Source organism: Fundulus heteroclitus, chromosome 5 (genome assembly GCF_011125445.2).
Source record: "Fundulus heteroclitus isolate FHET01 chromosome 5, MU-UCD_Fhet_4.1, whole genome shotgun sequence".
Lineage (NCBI taxonomy): Eukaryota > Metazoa > Chordata > Actinopteri > Cyprinodontiformes > Fundulidae > Fundulus > Fundulus heteroclitus.
Window position 1 is genome coordinate 15258985 of NC_046365.1, and position 15294 is coordinate 15274278.

At 38.9% G+C, this 15294-nt stretch overlaps 2 protein-coding genes across 3 annotated transcripts in view; one reads left to right on the plus strand and one right to left on the minus strand.

Annotated features, from left to right (window-relative positions):
• ctnna2 (catenin (cadherin-associated protein), alpha 2) overlaps nucleotides 1-15294 on the plus strand; it is a 378523-nt gene that overhangs the window by 187887 nt on the left and 175342 nt on the right. The gene's annotated exons all lie outside the window — the stretch shown is intronic.
• Nucleotides 2456-6474, minus strand: lrrtm1 (leucine rich repeat transmembrane neuronal 1). Its single transcript, XM_012877741.3, has one exon. The coding sequence runs from the start codon at nucleotides 5268-5270 to the stop codon at nucleotides 3693-3695; it is 1578 nt and encodes a 525-aa protein (XP_012733195.1). The 5' UTR covers nucleotides 5271-6474; the 3' UTR covers nucleotides 2456-3692.

The window sequence follows — 15294 nt, forward strand, 5'->3', positions numbered from 1 at the left end:
GTTCTCATTTTATTGTAGAAATATGGAGGACTGTTGAATACATTGTTGCCTCTGTGATCCTCTTGGTTACCACTCATGTGTATTGATTTTTCCTAAAGCTCATCAATCAAGACATTTATAATGGAAGCTGTCTGAGAGCACCTATCTCCCTTCAGGGAATCATCACCTCAAGCTCGGGTCAAGCAGAGATTTGATCTGTTGTCAGTTAGATGAATTGATGTTTTTCTCTTTATTCGCCACACCTTACAAACACTCAGAGAGTGAAAAGAGACAAGAGAATGAAGGTAAAGGTGAGCAGAGATAGTAAGAATTTCAAAGTAGTTTAAGTTTAGCCCCAAAGACTCAAAGCTATTAAAATATTCAAAGACATTCTCAGTCACCTTTCACACTACTTGCTTGTTTAAGTAAAGGAGTGAAATGAAATCAATAGCCATACCAGACCAGGCCCTCAATGTCGGGTATCATCTAATATTTATATAAATGAAGCCTCATCCTCAAATTTGCCCCGCAGTTGCATGTTCAAGGGCCTGTAATGAACTCAAACGGGTCTGCACTTCTTGACAGGAAGTGAGGAAGAAGAGGATGAAATAAATCTCTGTCCCCGTCATGATGGCTACGGCAGTCATTTGCATTCACATGATCTGACAGGTTATGATTAACTGCCATGTTGAGTTTTAAAGTGGAACACCTTTGCTACCATAAATATGAAATGGATCATAAATTCCCACATGGCAACTTTGGGCCATTATCGTTCGCTAAAAACATGGCTCAAGGCGAAAAAACCGCAGAGGGAGGTGGTTTTGCTACTGTAGCACCTCATACTGATGATAAACGTGTTCATGGGAGTTAATCAACTTTTTACCTTATGACTTTCCGGACACTGTATATCATGTCTGAGAAGTGAATTTCACCTCTGTGCTTTTATTTTTTAACCTAACTTAATAACTGGCTCGATAGTAATTATTAATGCAGCACAATTTGCTGAGGTCAGTTTTAGATGCTAATCAGTTTCCAACAAAGCAAGGGAGAGTGGTGTGTGTGTGTGTGTGTGTGTGTGTGTGTGTGTGTGTGTGTGTGTGTGTGTGCAGATAAATGCTGAGAGAACCAGAGTGAACAGAATATGTTTGCAGTGTGGTGCCAAACAACAAATTCCCAGCTTGTCTCTTCAATAAGGATGCATTAGTACTTTGATTGGATATCATCGAAAAAGGGGGAAAAAAAATCAGTCTGGTAGCTAATTCTGTGCCCCTTTACATGAAATCTAGAATTTTGTGGAGCATCCTTGTACACATTCTTGTTCCAAGTTTACCAATCTATTTTATTTTGAATTTTTACTAAAAATAAAATTCACTCTGGAACTATGAAATTCCCTGAGACAGCCTTGTAATTTTCTTTAATGTATACATTTTTACAGACACATTTTTTGTCATAGTGAGTGGTACCAAATAATTTTTTTTCCGTTGAACGTTCAGACACATAATTGCCTTGGGGCGATTAAAACCTCATTGCTTCCCTTCAGGCTAAGCTTACCTCCAGGCTTTGTATCACCTCTAACATGTTCAAACAAGTTAAACCAAACTAAACCCCCCTTCCCCCTAACGTGACCCCTTTTGGACCTTTAATTGCGTGTTATTCAAAGAAAACAAGTATTGGTGTATGCCAAGTGAAAGCTTTTTGTTAGATAAAAAGGCAGGTAATATATTGAAAATAAAAAAATAAAAAAGTCAAGATTTTTCATGTTTGGTACATTCTATTTCAAAATCAGTTTTTAGTTAGGTTTATCCTAAATTACTGCCATTTCCCCCCACATTCAGACACCTAATTACCTGAGGGACCTTCAGTCCTCATCCGTCCTCATTAGGCTGATCTTACCTTCAGGCTTTGTATCACATCTAACACGTTCCACCAATTTAAACCAAACTAAAACATTATTCACCCTGATATGACCTTTTTTGGGGTCCTTTAACTGCTTATTCTTTAAGAATAAAAGATTACCATCTGTGCTTGGACTTGTTTTTAGGAACTTGGACAAGTTAAAGAAAGTACTCTTTTTGAAACTGAGCACGTAATGATTGTCTGTGATTTCATAAAACACTTTTATTCCTGCTGACTTACAAATCGTAAACATCTTTTATTATTATTATTAATATTATGTCAAAATAACACAGAATGATGCAAAATTGTTGTTTTCACAGAAAAGCATTTGCAAATTCGTTATATCTATGCTGCCCCTGCCGTAGGAGTCTGCAGAACATGGTGAACGGAATGTAAGATGCAGACACAGTGTGAGAATATGCACACTAGAGAGCAGTGTGTTACCTCTTTCTGCAGTGGTTGTGATCAACCAACCAACCAACCAACCAACCCCCACACCCCCCCATCTCTTAGTGCGCTAATTTACACAGTGAAGACCAGAGGAATTTACACACACATACACACCTCTGCATGGCCTTGGTATTCAACAAACATTTTATATCACATGGAAACACAGTGGTAAACACCGCATGTGCAAATATTGCTCAAAGCTGGTGGATAATCTCCTCAGGAGTTCAGACACTACTTGAATTACATTTTAACTACATGTGCATGATTTAAATGATTGATCAATTTGGGTGTTTAAATCAGCCAAATGAGGCAACCCTTTTTCTACGACAGCCGAAGAGTGATGAAGGGTGTAGCGTGTGATCTCTCTGCTTCTTTTTACTTCAGTGCAACACAGGTAGTGATGAAATGAAATCAAAGCATGCTTACAAAATGAAATTGATTATTTTGAATGTGTTTACAGTGAGGGAATGAGAACGAAACCTATGCAGTTCATAAAATGGATGGTAAACTAGCAAATGTGGCTGAAGCAGTTCGTGTTGTAGATGAGATGGAGCTATCATTTGCCTCTTTGATTTTATTTTTTTCCCCCCAGTATTTCATTGCTTTTTTGTTTTTGTTTTTGGGTTTGATACACTGCAGAACAATGGCTCTCTAGTCCAGAAGCACAAAGACCTCATATGTTGTTGTTCTTCCTCTGTGACAGGCTTCTCACATACAAATGAGTTTACTGTGAATAGTGGTTCATTTATTTAAACATTTTTTGTACTTTACAAAAGAAATAGAATATCATTTTTTTCATTTTGTCCACACTTGCACTTCTTTTAGCATATTTTACACAGACTTTTATTTTTTACATTTTTAACATTTTTTTTTATATATTTTAATGCTCCTGAAATATTGAAGGTACCATAATACAAATGGTTTGCTGTTTTTCTTTCACTTATTTTTTTCTCTTCTTGTTTGTCCCCAGTTTATCTTTAAACAATATTTAAATGTTCTGAAATAGAAAGACACATTAAAGCTCAGATATCTTTCCATGAAAGAAAAGCTCCCAGTACCCCAAACATTATCCTTTCTGTTGTTGTTTTTTTTGTTAGTTTTTTTGTCAGAGCACCAACAGGTCCTATTGTCAGGTGCCCATTATGCCTTTTGATTTTAAATCAGCAGTAGAGAGCAGTAGCAATAAATCCACCATAGTCAGCCACGTAAAGCACACTCCCTCCACATCACAGTGAAAAGCTGTGTAAAAAGTGTCCAAAAGATGAAATTATTCCCTTTTGTTCTACAGCATATCCCTCTCTTCAGTATCCAAAAAAGGGATTTACTGTATATCCATATAATCACAGGTAAAGACGTAGTCCAAAAAGTCACACTTCACACTCTCGTGAAGGTTGTTGTTGACAAGTGCAAGAGCCATATTCATTAATGATTACCAAAGCTCCCTCAATGTGGTTAGGTTTATAGTCCACATAGTACTCCGGCGTAGAAATTGCAGCCATCTGCTGCATGCTTTGCTTTTGCTTCTGCTTACGACGCTGGCTGCTGAAGCACTGCCTCAGTTGCCTTATTCCAGCTGGAAAGCATTTCCATGCCACATACAGCATGAGAACTACGATGAGAAAGGAGAAGATAAGTGCCATGGTACCAGTCACTACCTTGTGGATCTGCATGGTGCTTTCCAGGTCATCGTGGCCCACTGTGACAGTGTACGAACTTGTGACCACCTCGCTACCCTCACCCTCATAAGGATTTGGTGTGAAAGGGCCCAGAAACACAGAGCCACCCTTGGCCGGATCCCTTGTTGAGGCATACAGGCCTGCTGTGGTTACCTGTGCTGGTGATTCCTCACATAGCTGAAAAGCATAAACTGCATCCAACACATCCTCACCCTGAGCAGTGTCGGGGCTTGAACACAGCAGGGAGCTGTCACGCTGGCCTCTGAAGGCACTCAGCCAAGAGGCCAAGGCACACACGTTTCGACTGCAGTCCCAGTCATTGCCTGCCAGGGTAATGCTGTCCAGTGATGACCATGAATCCAGGATCCGTTGGTCCAAAGAAGCCAAGCGATTTGAGTCGAGCATCAGCACCTTGAGGTTGGGAATACTCTCAAAAACATGTGGCTCGATGTACTCAATTTCATTGGCTGACAGGTCGATCTTCTCCAAAAAATGCCAGGTCCACTCCAGGGTGTTGACGACAATTGTGGCATGATTGTTGTGCATGTAGAGGGTGCGTAAAGAGATGAGACGAGGAAAATGGGCTAGGTTGACTTTGACCAGCTCATTGTGCTCAAGATGCAACTCAGTTAACTTGAAAAGGCCGGCAAAGGAATTCCTGGCCAGGCTTTGTAGTTGGTTGTATCCCAAGTCCAGAAACTGCATGCTCCTGCAGTCTTGAAAAATACGCACGGGCACAAATTTGAGAGTGTTGTAGCGCAAATGCAAATTGGTGAGCTTTCTAAGGCCATGGAATAGGTCGGGCTCGAGTGCCTGCAGCCTGTTGTATGAGAGATCCAAAATGCGTAGGTTTGGGAGGGGCCTGAAGGTACCATTTGGCAGACTTTCAATCCGATTGCTGCTCAGGTCCAACTCCTTGACCCGTCTCAGCCGCTCAAATGCACCCTCCTCTACAATGTCAATGTTGTTATGATCTAGATAGAGCCAGGTTAGCTGTGACAGACCAGCTAGTTGGCCTTCACGCAGCTCGGTCAAGTTGTTCTCTCTCATGGACAGGCCCATGGCGCTGCTCAGATTGCGGGGGATGTCTGTTAGGTTGAGCCCCTCGCAGTACAGCAGCTTGCTGTCGCAGCGGCACAGCCTTGGACAAACCGCCTCTGCCAAGGGAACAGTTCTCAAAAATATACCCAACGAATACAGTATCAACCCAGGGGGCTTCTTCAGTGGCCACTTTAAGTACAGTCCAATTAGGAGGAAATCCATTAGCATAAATATCCAGGAATGTCAGGGAGAAAATGTCCATTGAACCACTCTGGATATTGTTTTTGCAGCACTCAGATCATTTCTTTAACATATTATGAAATTAAAGAGTTGATTTCATGTGGTCTTTGCATTTTATTTGCAGAGATGGATATTTTTATTTCATTCAGTCCAAAGAGCTGTCTTTTGTCCGAAATGTGAAGAATAAAGAGCAACTCTCTTTGCCTCTGAGAGATATTCGGCAGTGGGTGGAGAGTAGAAGGGATGAAAAATGAAACTGTCCTTTCCAGTCGCTCTTATTCAAAAAGATTCTTACTCACCCCTATCCAAAAGCTGACAATCTCCATTCAGCATCTTGCTTTGTGCCCCAACACTAATTATGTACGAATTTGAAAAAGACCCCACTGTGGCACACATCCCTCCCCCCCCAGCCTTTTCTCTTTTCAGTGGACACCAGATCCTTGGCAGGCTTACAATGTCTTAGTTCTCTTCAAGTGAAAGAGCCAGAAAGAGGAAGAATCCAAGTAGCTTTCAGTGAGATGGTAGGAAGTGCAAGTTCCCCTGTCTGTATGCATGAGCTCTGTCTCTTTTGCTCCTCTGCAGTCTTCTGCTGCAAGGATCAGAGGGAAGAAGAGACAACCAAAGCAACAAGAAAAACTGATGAAGAATAATTTCTGAATATCAGTCTTTTCTCCTCTCTGATTAAGTTTCAGCAGATCTGTCGAAATGTATTGCTGTCCGTCACAGCAAGAAATCACGGACCTTTAAGGTTTAAATCCATTTAAGCTGTTAATCGTGTCTCCTGTGACGAAAGCGACAAAAAAAAAAAGAAGAAAAAAAATTACAGAGGCGAATCCTTTTCTCAGTTTTCTTGTGTAACAGAATTCCTTGTCATCCCAGTGGCTGGTATAGGTTTGTAGCCGACTTGCATCCCCTGTGGTTCACAGGTTTCGTTTACTCCCTTGCTCTCCGAATGTTTCGTCAGCCAGCTGGAAGAGGCTGCTGGAGGCTGGTGCAGGTCCGGCAGGCAGGGGCGGTAAATGTGGGAAGCGAAGGCGCGAGCAATCCCTTGCAGCAGACCAGTACACTAACAGCGCATGCAGAAGCACCTTCTGTTCACTGAGTGTCGTAAGCCACTCACAATTCAGAGCCCTCGCTCTCTTTCTCTCACTCTCTCGCTCTCTTTCCCTTGATCGCTTACTCACTTGTTCATTCCTCTCCCCTCCTCTATTTTCCCTCCTCCCTCTCGCATCCTACATCCTTTTTTTTTTCTAGCCGTGTTTTTATCTGTGGCTCAGTTATTTACATATTCAGAAAGGGTTGGGCTTAAACCAGGAGCTTAAATGAACCCCTTGCTTCCACAAACCCACCCATCCATCTATTTTCACCTGTTATGAATTGCACCACATTTGATTTTGCAAGTTTCTAACATCTGAGTTGCTTTGATTAAGTCAAAAGGGTGCATCAAACATGTGCTTGCATAGTAAGAATCGGGTGTCCATGTACTTTTAAACAAAGTATGATTAAAAACATGTATTACAATATGACATATTGTACATCATCATAGGGGACCATTAGATTTCAGCAATGATGCAACAGTGATAAATTTAAGCATACTATTTGTCCAATATTGCATATATGACTACATTCCAATCAATCTCATGCAATTGATATTCATAATTTATCCTTGCCAACAACAAATGCTTGAGTATAATGAGTCAAGACTAGAGTATGACATTCTTCATTTAATCAAACTGTCCTGTAGCCAGGCATTCTGTGTCATTTTCAATTATAGGCTGGCTAGGCATTTTGAATACAGATGTAATTGCTTGCCAAATAATATTAGTATAAAGATATAACATAAATTTCCCTCACTGAGGATCCATCCTCATCTCACTAACTGCAGTTCTCTGGAATTACTTCTTGTTTTGTCATTGTTCTCCTATTCATTTTCAAAGAAAATAAGCTTTAACCTAAGCCATGCCTTACATTTTGCACATCAGCCAGGTCTGCAGTCATTTCACATTCTTTGTTTAATCTATTACATTTTGAATTAACACAATTTTTAAATATACAATCTTTACAAATCCAGCTCTGTAACATGAACATCAAAGCTAACTACTGAAATAAAAAAAGGGTAAGGTGTCTTTTTGTTAGAAATTTCAGTGCGAGCATTTCATACATTATACATTTACTGACATCTAATGTGGCTTGGTCGTTAGCATCAGAGAGGCTGAGTGTTTCAGAAACTATTGAAACTACTATCCCTGACCTACTGGGATTTTCACTTACAAACATATCTCAGGCTTGCAAAGAGGTGTCTGCAAAATAGGGCCTATTCAGAGAGTGCTAGTTGTTGGGATGAAAATGGCTTGCTGATCTTAAAGATTGAGGAGAATGTGGAAATGTGTTGAAGATAAAGAAAGGAAAGAATGGCTTAAAAATACCTAATTGTTGGAACAGGGGTATGCACTTTACAATTTCTGAGTGCACAAGACATCAGTGTGTGTGTCACACCAGGTGTGACTTGTTTACTAAGAGCTAGTTGTGTCATTCATGAGTGGGTCATTTAACAGAACAAAACATTTAGGTGAATGAACTGAACTGAACTGAATCATTTCATCAACTGACTCATTAATTTTTCAGTTCAAATGAGGTCAGCTCTCTGTCTTTTTAGCTAAATTCTTTTTATTTTAACCGTAACACAATCCAAACTTTTAGTTTGTACTTCAAATTCAATCATTTTCTTTTATTTAAGTGAGCCCTGGCCACGGTTTGTAAACATAACCTGTGTACTATTCTTTTTTTACCTCATCATCTTTTTGTCATTAAAGTACTGAAATGCGCAAAAAATGGAACTGTGTTAATCAAGCTAATGCTAAGCTAACATTAACCCAGACTATTGGGTCAAGCAAAAAACGTACCTTATGTCCCATGATAGTATTCATTTAATGTGTTTATAAAATAATATACACATTAGAGATTTTTTGACGCTCATATGATGACAATTAAAATGCAAATGTCTTTCATTTTCTCTATGTCTCTTTGTATATAGCTTGGCTATTCGAATTGGTTTAGAATAAGCAACGCATAAACAAAGAAGAAATGTCTAAAACTTCCCATATGACTTCCGGCATTGATTTGAAATATGGTGCTGCCATGGAACTCCAAATGGGTCTCCTCTATTATGGGGCCGCCTATAATGACTATTTTACGGAGTGAACGAATGAAAGGCCCCGATTTTTGCAGTATGCAATTTAACTGAATGTGGCGCTATGTCAGTTATAGAAGACGGACGTGATTAGGGATATATAATGCAGTGATTTATGCATTCTGGAATTTTCTCTATTTCGAAAGTGATACATTTTTTATCCAAAAGTCGTATTTAGAGACGTGTTTTTTTTTCTTTTTCCATCTGACCTCACTGACTTCCGGTTGCTAAAACTTAGGAGTGAGCCTAAAAAGTTGATCTGATATTTATTTCCTGTGCTTAAACTGTAAATGAAGAAAATAATCTGTTAAAGTTATATAAATAACACAGTCAGTGTCACTAAAGTTATGCTTACTGCCTATTGTAAACGTAAAGGAACAGAAAATGCTGTTATAGCTCTATCAATTGCACACTAAATGTAACCTAAACCATGCTTGCCCATTCATTTGTAAGGAACCAAAAATGTAGTCACATGATCTGAATGATTTGGTGTACAATTTTTTACAGAATCATTTTATTGTACTGATTCTAGTGATTCAGTAGGCTCAAAAAACAAAACACAATTGCAATCAATACTAAGAACAAAAAACCAAGGCTACAGTTTGCACATGGTAAACAAAATTGAAAATTAAAGTTTGAAAAACATTTGCTTTGATCAATTAATCTTGATTTCAGATAGTGGGGTCAGAATGCAGTATAGACAATTTAGATGTATTGTTTCATCCTGTCTTGTATACAATTTTCAGGCTGCCAGTAAATTGGTGCAGTGGAAGACTATTTTCCTGGCACACTTTTAGCACTTCATAACCAAATAAATGTTTTTTGAAAGGCACAGCCTTTAAAATAAATTTGGAAAATCTATCCACCTTGTTGAGTGTATGGGATGGCAAAATAAGGTGATTTTAAAGATAAAGATCGCTCAACCTAGTACAAGCAAAAGACTATGTAATGTACAATGGTATATTTACACTCTATTTACATGTGATTGTAAATAGTATATTGTTTTCTTTTGGTATTTATTTATAGAAAACAAATACCCACATGGTGATGTAATTGCTTTATTCAATAGCCTTACATGAGTCTTCACCAAGACCAACATGTTTTTTTTTTAATACTTCAGATCTTTCCTATGTTCAACTAGCAAAAGCGAAAAATAATAAATCAAACCCAAGATCTGAATGTAAAGTGCTGCTGATTTAAGGCACGAGTGGTTACAGGTATCAACTAATGCCAAGATTTAAAAAAGCTACAGTTTCAAATGTAAAGAAATGTGTCCTTATGTTTCTGGGAATTATTTTTCCAATAACAAATAAAAGCACTGGTCTGTTTGTTTTCAAATGGTTTGGTAAGTTTCACAGTTTGTAGTATGAGAATAAAAAAATAAATAAAAAAAAACATCTGCTGCACGATGATGAAAATAGGTGTATTGGAGCTGCATGTCCAAAGTGTGAGGTAGGTGCTTAGAAGCTAGTTGGCAGCATCAGGGGACAAGATGACATAGGTTTTCATGATAAATAAGAACACCAAGATGCATTCAAGTATGAATGCACTGAGACCGGAAAAAGAACAGATGACGTGGGTGTGAATGTCAAGTAGATTCAGTGAGTCTGTGAAACTCCAAGGTACAATGAAATATCCAAAGACACAAAGTTATGATGAAAAGACCTAGATAGGCTTCAGGAAATGCATCCATAAACAAAATGAACTAACAACACAATTGTAAGGAATCTTAGCATCATTGTAACTAGTAAAAGTTACAACGGCGTTTACTATCACATTGAATACATCGCCTTTTGCAATTATTTTTTGTTGTTTGGACATCATCGAAATATATTTCAAGAGCTGGTAATTTAATGTAACAAACATCTAATTGATTTTTTAAATTGTTCATATGTCCCCAATTCAACGGTTATTCCTTTTTGATTAGCTGCCCCGTTACTTGCAATTGCATTAAATTTTATCCCCATGAATGTTTTTTTATAAAGATTCCCATTTCTCACATTCACTACAGAACAGAAGACAAAATAAGCATAACAAAAAAACAAAGGGAAAAGATAATAGAGTTGTAGAAGTGATGAAAGAAGAGCAAAAGAGGGAGCTTCCTTTTGTGCACATAATAAGGTCTAATAAGGTCATTTTCAAGTTTTGGCAAGGACTGAACAAAACCTTGACATTTACCAAAGGAGACAATGTTGTGCCACCATTCTTTGTCCCAGCAGCATCCAATGCGACACTCAGTTATTTTCATTCTCTCATCCTAATTAGGATTCATAAAGAACAAAAAAAGATCACATTCAACAGCTGTGAATGGTTTATTCAGTTACATTTTAGGTTATTTCCATTTATGTGTTTAATTATATGCATGTATATCACAACATGAATTGATTGTGCGACCAAATCTACTTCGAAAAAGTTATAATTTAAACAGGTACAGAGTGATTTCAAAGTGAAGTTGGATTAGCACATTTTAAAACAAAACATGCAAAACTACTCTTGTTTCTGTTATCTTATACAGTTTGTCAAATAGTACTGCAGTAAATTGTTAAGGAAAACAGAGCATGAATATATTCATCCTTTTCTTAGTAGGGAAAAACTGGGATGGATCAAATTTACATCACCTACACTCAAAATAAGCATAAAGCAAAGACAGTTGCCAGTGCATGTCCTCATTACCAATATTAAGTTAATACTTACCTGCACTTTTCTTTTTTATACATTTTGAAAGATCTAGATGCCAAATTTGTTGCCCTGTTTCACTGCCTAAGCAGACACTAGCTATAAAATACAGAGTTTGGCTCTCTGTTTAATTACAATAATTATACATATGGAAACACAATTACCTAACAGCCCTGCTCTTTGTTGTGATTCTTTCTACCATTTCCCAGCTTAACCTAAGTATCTCCATCTGGTACCGCCATGCTCTCTTAGCCCTTATTCTCTTTTTAACATTACATAAAGTGATTCTGGGCCATCTGAACCAAATCTTATGAACATTAGAGATTTTTTTTTTGTTTGTTTGTTTTAATACACAGTGAAATTGCAGCCTCCTAAATGAGCCCTACTCTGGGTTGACAACTTGTGTTTCTTTTTCTTTTTGTGTCTTATTACCCAGAACATATAAATGTCAAATTGAATTGTATTATTAATAATCTCTCTATCTAATAAAAAGTGGATTTGAAGATAAATATTACATCATTGACACTAACCAAGCCAATCCAAACTGTACATAACACTATATATATATATATATATATATATATATATATATATATATATATATATATATATATATATATATAGATAGAGAGAGAGAGAGAGAGAGAGAGAGAGAGAGAGATGAGAAAATAATACAAGGATAGAAAAGTACTATCTAGTCTGAAAAAAAACACCAAGAGTAAAATATAATGGTAAATAAATAAATTGACCAAAGGAAAAAACAGTTATTTGATAGTGGAAAAATTATCATTTGATAGCGTGTTAGGTCCAGCCATTATACCTAACACACGATAGTAGAATATGCAATATTTCCATATGTACGATTTCCATGATGTACAAAGCTTGTACAATATGGACTATGTATCATAATCCAGCGACATCCCAGCTAAGCCCTGTGCAAGCTACCTTAGCATTTGGGTAGAGTGTAAACAATTAATGGCTGAGTCAGAGCCTGTGCAACGATATGCATGACGTAGACAGTGTCAACATTTAATGGTTGGATCAGAACTTGTGCAACAACTTGTATGATTTAAACAGATATTGTGTTTGTTGGGAACAGCTAAGATTATAAAGTCTGACTTCAGCCGGGAGGAACGATCGACTGAAGCACTCCTTGGAGCATCTGGGATGCAGCAGTCTGTCACTAACAGGGCTCTCGAGCTCTGCAGCAGCTCCATGCATGGGATGGGAGACATGGTCTATCAGTGATGGGATTTTTCTTACAGTCCTTCTGTCTCCCACCACCTGCACTGGGTCCAGGGGGCAGCTCCATGTCCTAACATATTGCGGTCGATCAGTGAGGTAATCCAGTATCCACTGGAAGAGTTGGTGGACCACTCGTAACCGCTCCAGCTTGTCCTTCAGGAGTCCTGGTTGGTTGGTGTTGAATGCACTAGAGAAATCAAAGAACATGATCCTCGCCGTGCTTCCAGGATTCTCCAGATGGGCCAGAACTCGATGCAGCAGGTAGATGATGGCATCATCCACCCCGATGCTAGGCTTGTAGACAAGCTGCAGACGATCCAGTGAAGACCTCACCATGGGGTGAAGATGGTTGAGGGTCAGCCTATCAAGGGTCCTCATCAGGTGTGATGTTAGTGCTACCGGCCTGTAACTGTAGAGGCCTTTTGGGGGGGGGTGATCTTGGGCACTGGTACCACATAGGAGATTTGCCACAGCTGTGGTACTTTCCTCTGTTTCTGGCTGATGTTAAAGATGTGCCCCATGATCCCACACAGCTCATCCGTACAACACCTCAGAAGCCTGCAGCTGATGCCATCTGGACCTGCAGCTTTCTTCAGTTTGGTCTTCCGTAGAATATTACTCACTTGGAGCATTGAGAAACACAAGGTGGTGGCGGAGGGCTCATTAGTGGAGTCATCTGAAGTGGAAGGGGTGGATGTCAGCCGAGAGCTGAAAGGTGTGCAGTTCTGGGTGGAAGAACAGACAGTTGAGGGTGTCTGCAGCATGTTAGTCTGGTTGGGGAGGCTGGCAGGTCAATCCTCAGGAAGTGCTGGTTCAGCTCATTCGCCCATCTTCAGTCACCCGCAGCCTGGACGCTCTGTTAGTAACCTGAGATGGTTTTTAGGCTTTTCCAGACGTCACTGATGTTGTTGTCTTGCAGTTGCAATTCCATTTTCTTCCTGTAGCTGTTATTTTCTTCTCTAATTGTCTCCTCTCTGTGTTTTCTGCACCTCCATATAGCTCTCCTTTATCTCTTGACCTAAAAAACCCTCTTGTTCTTCCTCAGCCAAGATTGTATCTCCGGGTTTATCCAGGGCTTGCTGTTGGAGAAACATCTCATCTTCATGCAAAGAATGGTAGAATCCACACAGAAGTTGATGTAATATGTGATACATCCTGTTATTTGATGCAGGTCCTCACCATGAGGATCACACAGTTCTTCCCACTTAGTAGAGCTGAAGCAGTCTCGCAGGGTTTCTTCTGCCTCTTCCGACCATATTCTCATAGTCCGTGTTACTCCTGTCTCCCTAATCAGCAGTGGCTTGTACACAGTTTGTAGATAAATTAAATTGTGATCAGAAGAACCCAGGAGAGGAAGGAGTGAGGAGCGGTGTGCCTCTTTGTAATTAGCATACAATAAATCCGGAATTTTATTGTCTCTTGTTTTGCATGTAACATATTGTTTAAATGTGGGTAGAGTGAAGGACAGGGACACATGATTAAAATCTCCTGAAAGAAGGACTAGTGCCTGGGGGTGCTTTGTCTCCATTCTACTCACAGCACTGCTGATGACGTCACAGGCTGCCTCGTTCTTTGCAGATGGGGGGACGTACGTTGTTATCATGACCACGTGTGAAAACTCTCTGAGAAGCGTGTACGGTCTGAGACCAACAGCTACCAGCTCATTGTCCTTTGTGCAAAGTCTCTCTTTAACCATAACGTCTTCAGAGCTGCACCAGCAGTAATTAATAAACAGAGCCACTCCCTCCCTTCTCTTTTTAGCACTCTCTCCTGTCGGCTCTGTTAATGTGGAAGCTGTCAATGTTTACGCTAGCGTCTGGGATCAGCTTTGTCAGCCATGTTTCCGTTGGCAGCAGCAGGCTAGCCTCTGTGTGTGTATATATATATATATATATATATATATATATATATATATATGTATGTATGTATGTATGTATGTATATATATATATATATATATATATATATATATATATATATATATATATATATATATATATATATATGTATATAATCATTTGGGACTCACCTGTGGTATATTTCCCCTCTGCTGTTATAGATGATTACGCCACCAGCAAATGACATGGTGCTCTGTAATGACTTGACGCACTGAACAGGAGATAAGAGCAACCAGACCATCAGTAAGAGGTTTTGCTCTGCTTTTGAGTTAAAGTCAGCACTAGCTTGAGGTTAAGAGCATGAATCTGCCTGAGTCAATGCATTGTGTTTTGAATGTCACATAAACACATTCCTAAGTGGACCGATGGGTGGATTGATGGGTAGGCCAGGTTTTATAAATCTTTCTTTTCATTTCACTGGCTATACAAAATTCAAATGATAAAAATATGTGCTTTGTCAATTTAAATAAGGCTGAAAAAGATCCAGAAGTGATTAGAGACCCATTATTGAAATTATTTATTGAGTCGGAGGATGTCAGGCTGTTTGAGTCCAACAAAACCAAGCAGATGATGACTAATTGCCCTACTGCAGAGATAATGTTGATGGACAACTTGGGAGGCCTTCTTTTATTTATTTTTATATTTGCGGAGGGTGGTCAGAAGCAAAATAGCAAGAGATCCTTTCCACATTGACATTGATGTTCGGCTTACTGCAGAGTGAGATTGCCAGAGGTAAAACTTATCTGAAAATAGTCAGTACATAATTAAACATATAAAAAATTAACATCAAACAATGGTATGATGTCATACCAAGAGTAATGTATCCTGTCCTGATAGGAAAAGCTAGCTATGTTTATGTGCACATAATTATTTGATTGTATTGAAATGTGTGAAAAAGAAAAAAAAAGTAATTCTAATACATTGACTCAAAATCAATAATCCACACATGACGCAAGTTTACATGCACCAGGCTTTAGTCAGAATAGAAGCACTTTGACATGTGA

What these genes read in the sequence shown, in the direction of transcription:
- lrrtm1 (XM_012877741.3), bottom strand. Translation starts at nt 5,270, where the DNA reads ATGCTAATGGATTTCCTCCTAATTGGACTGTACTTAAAGTGGCCACTG.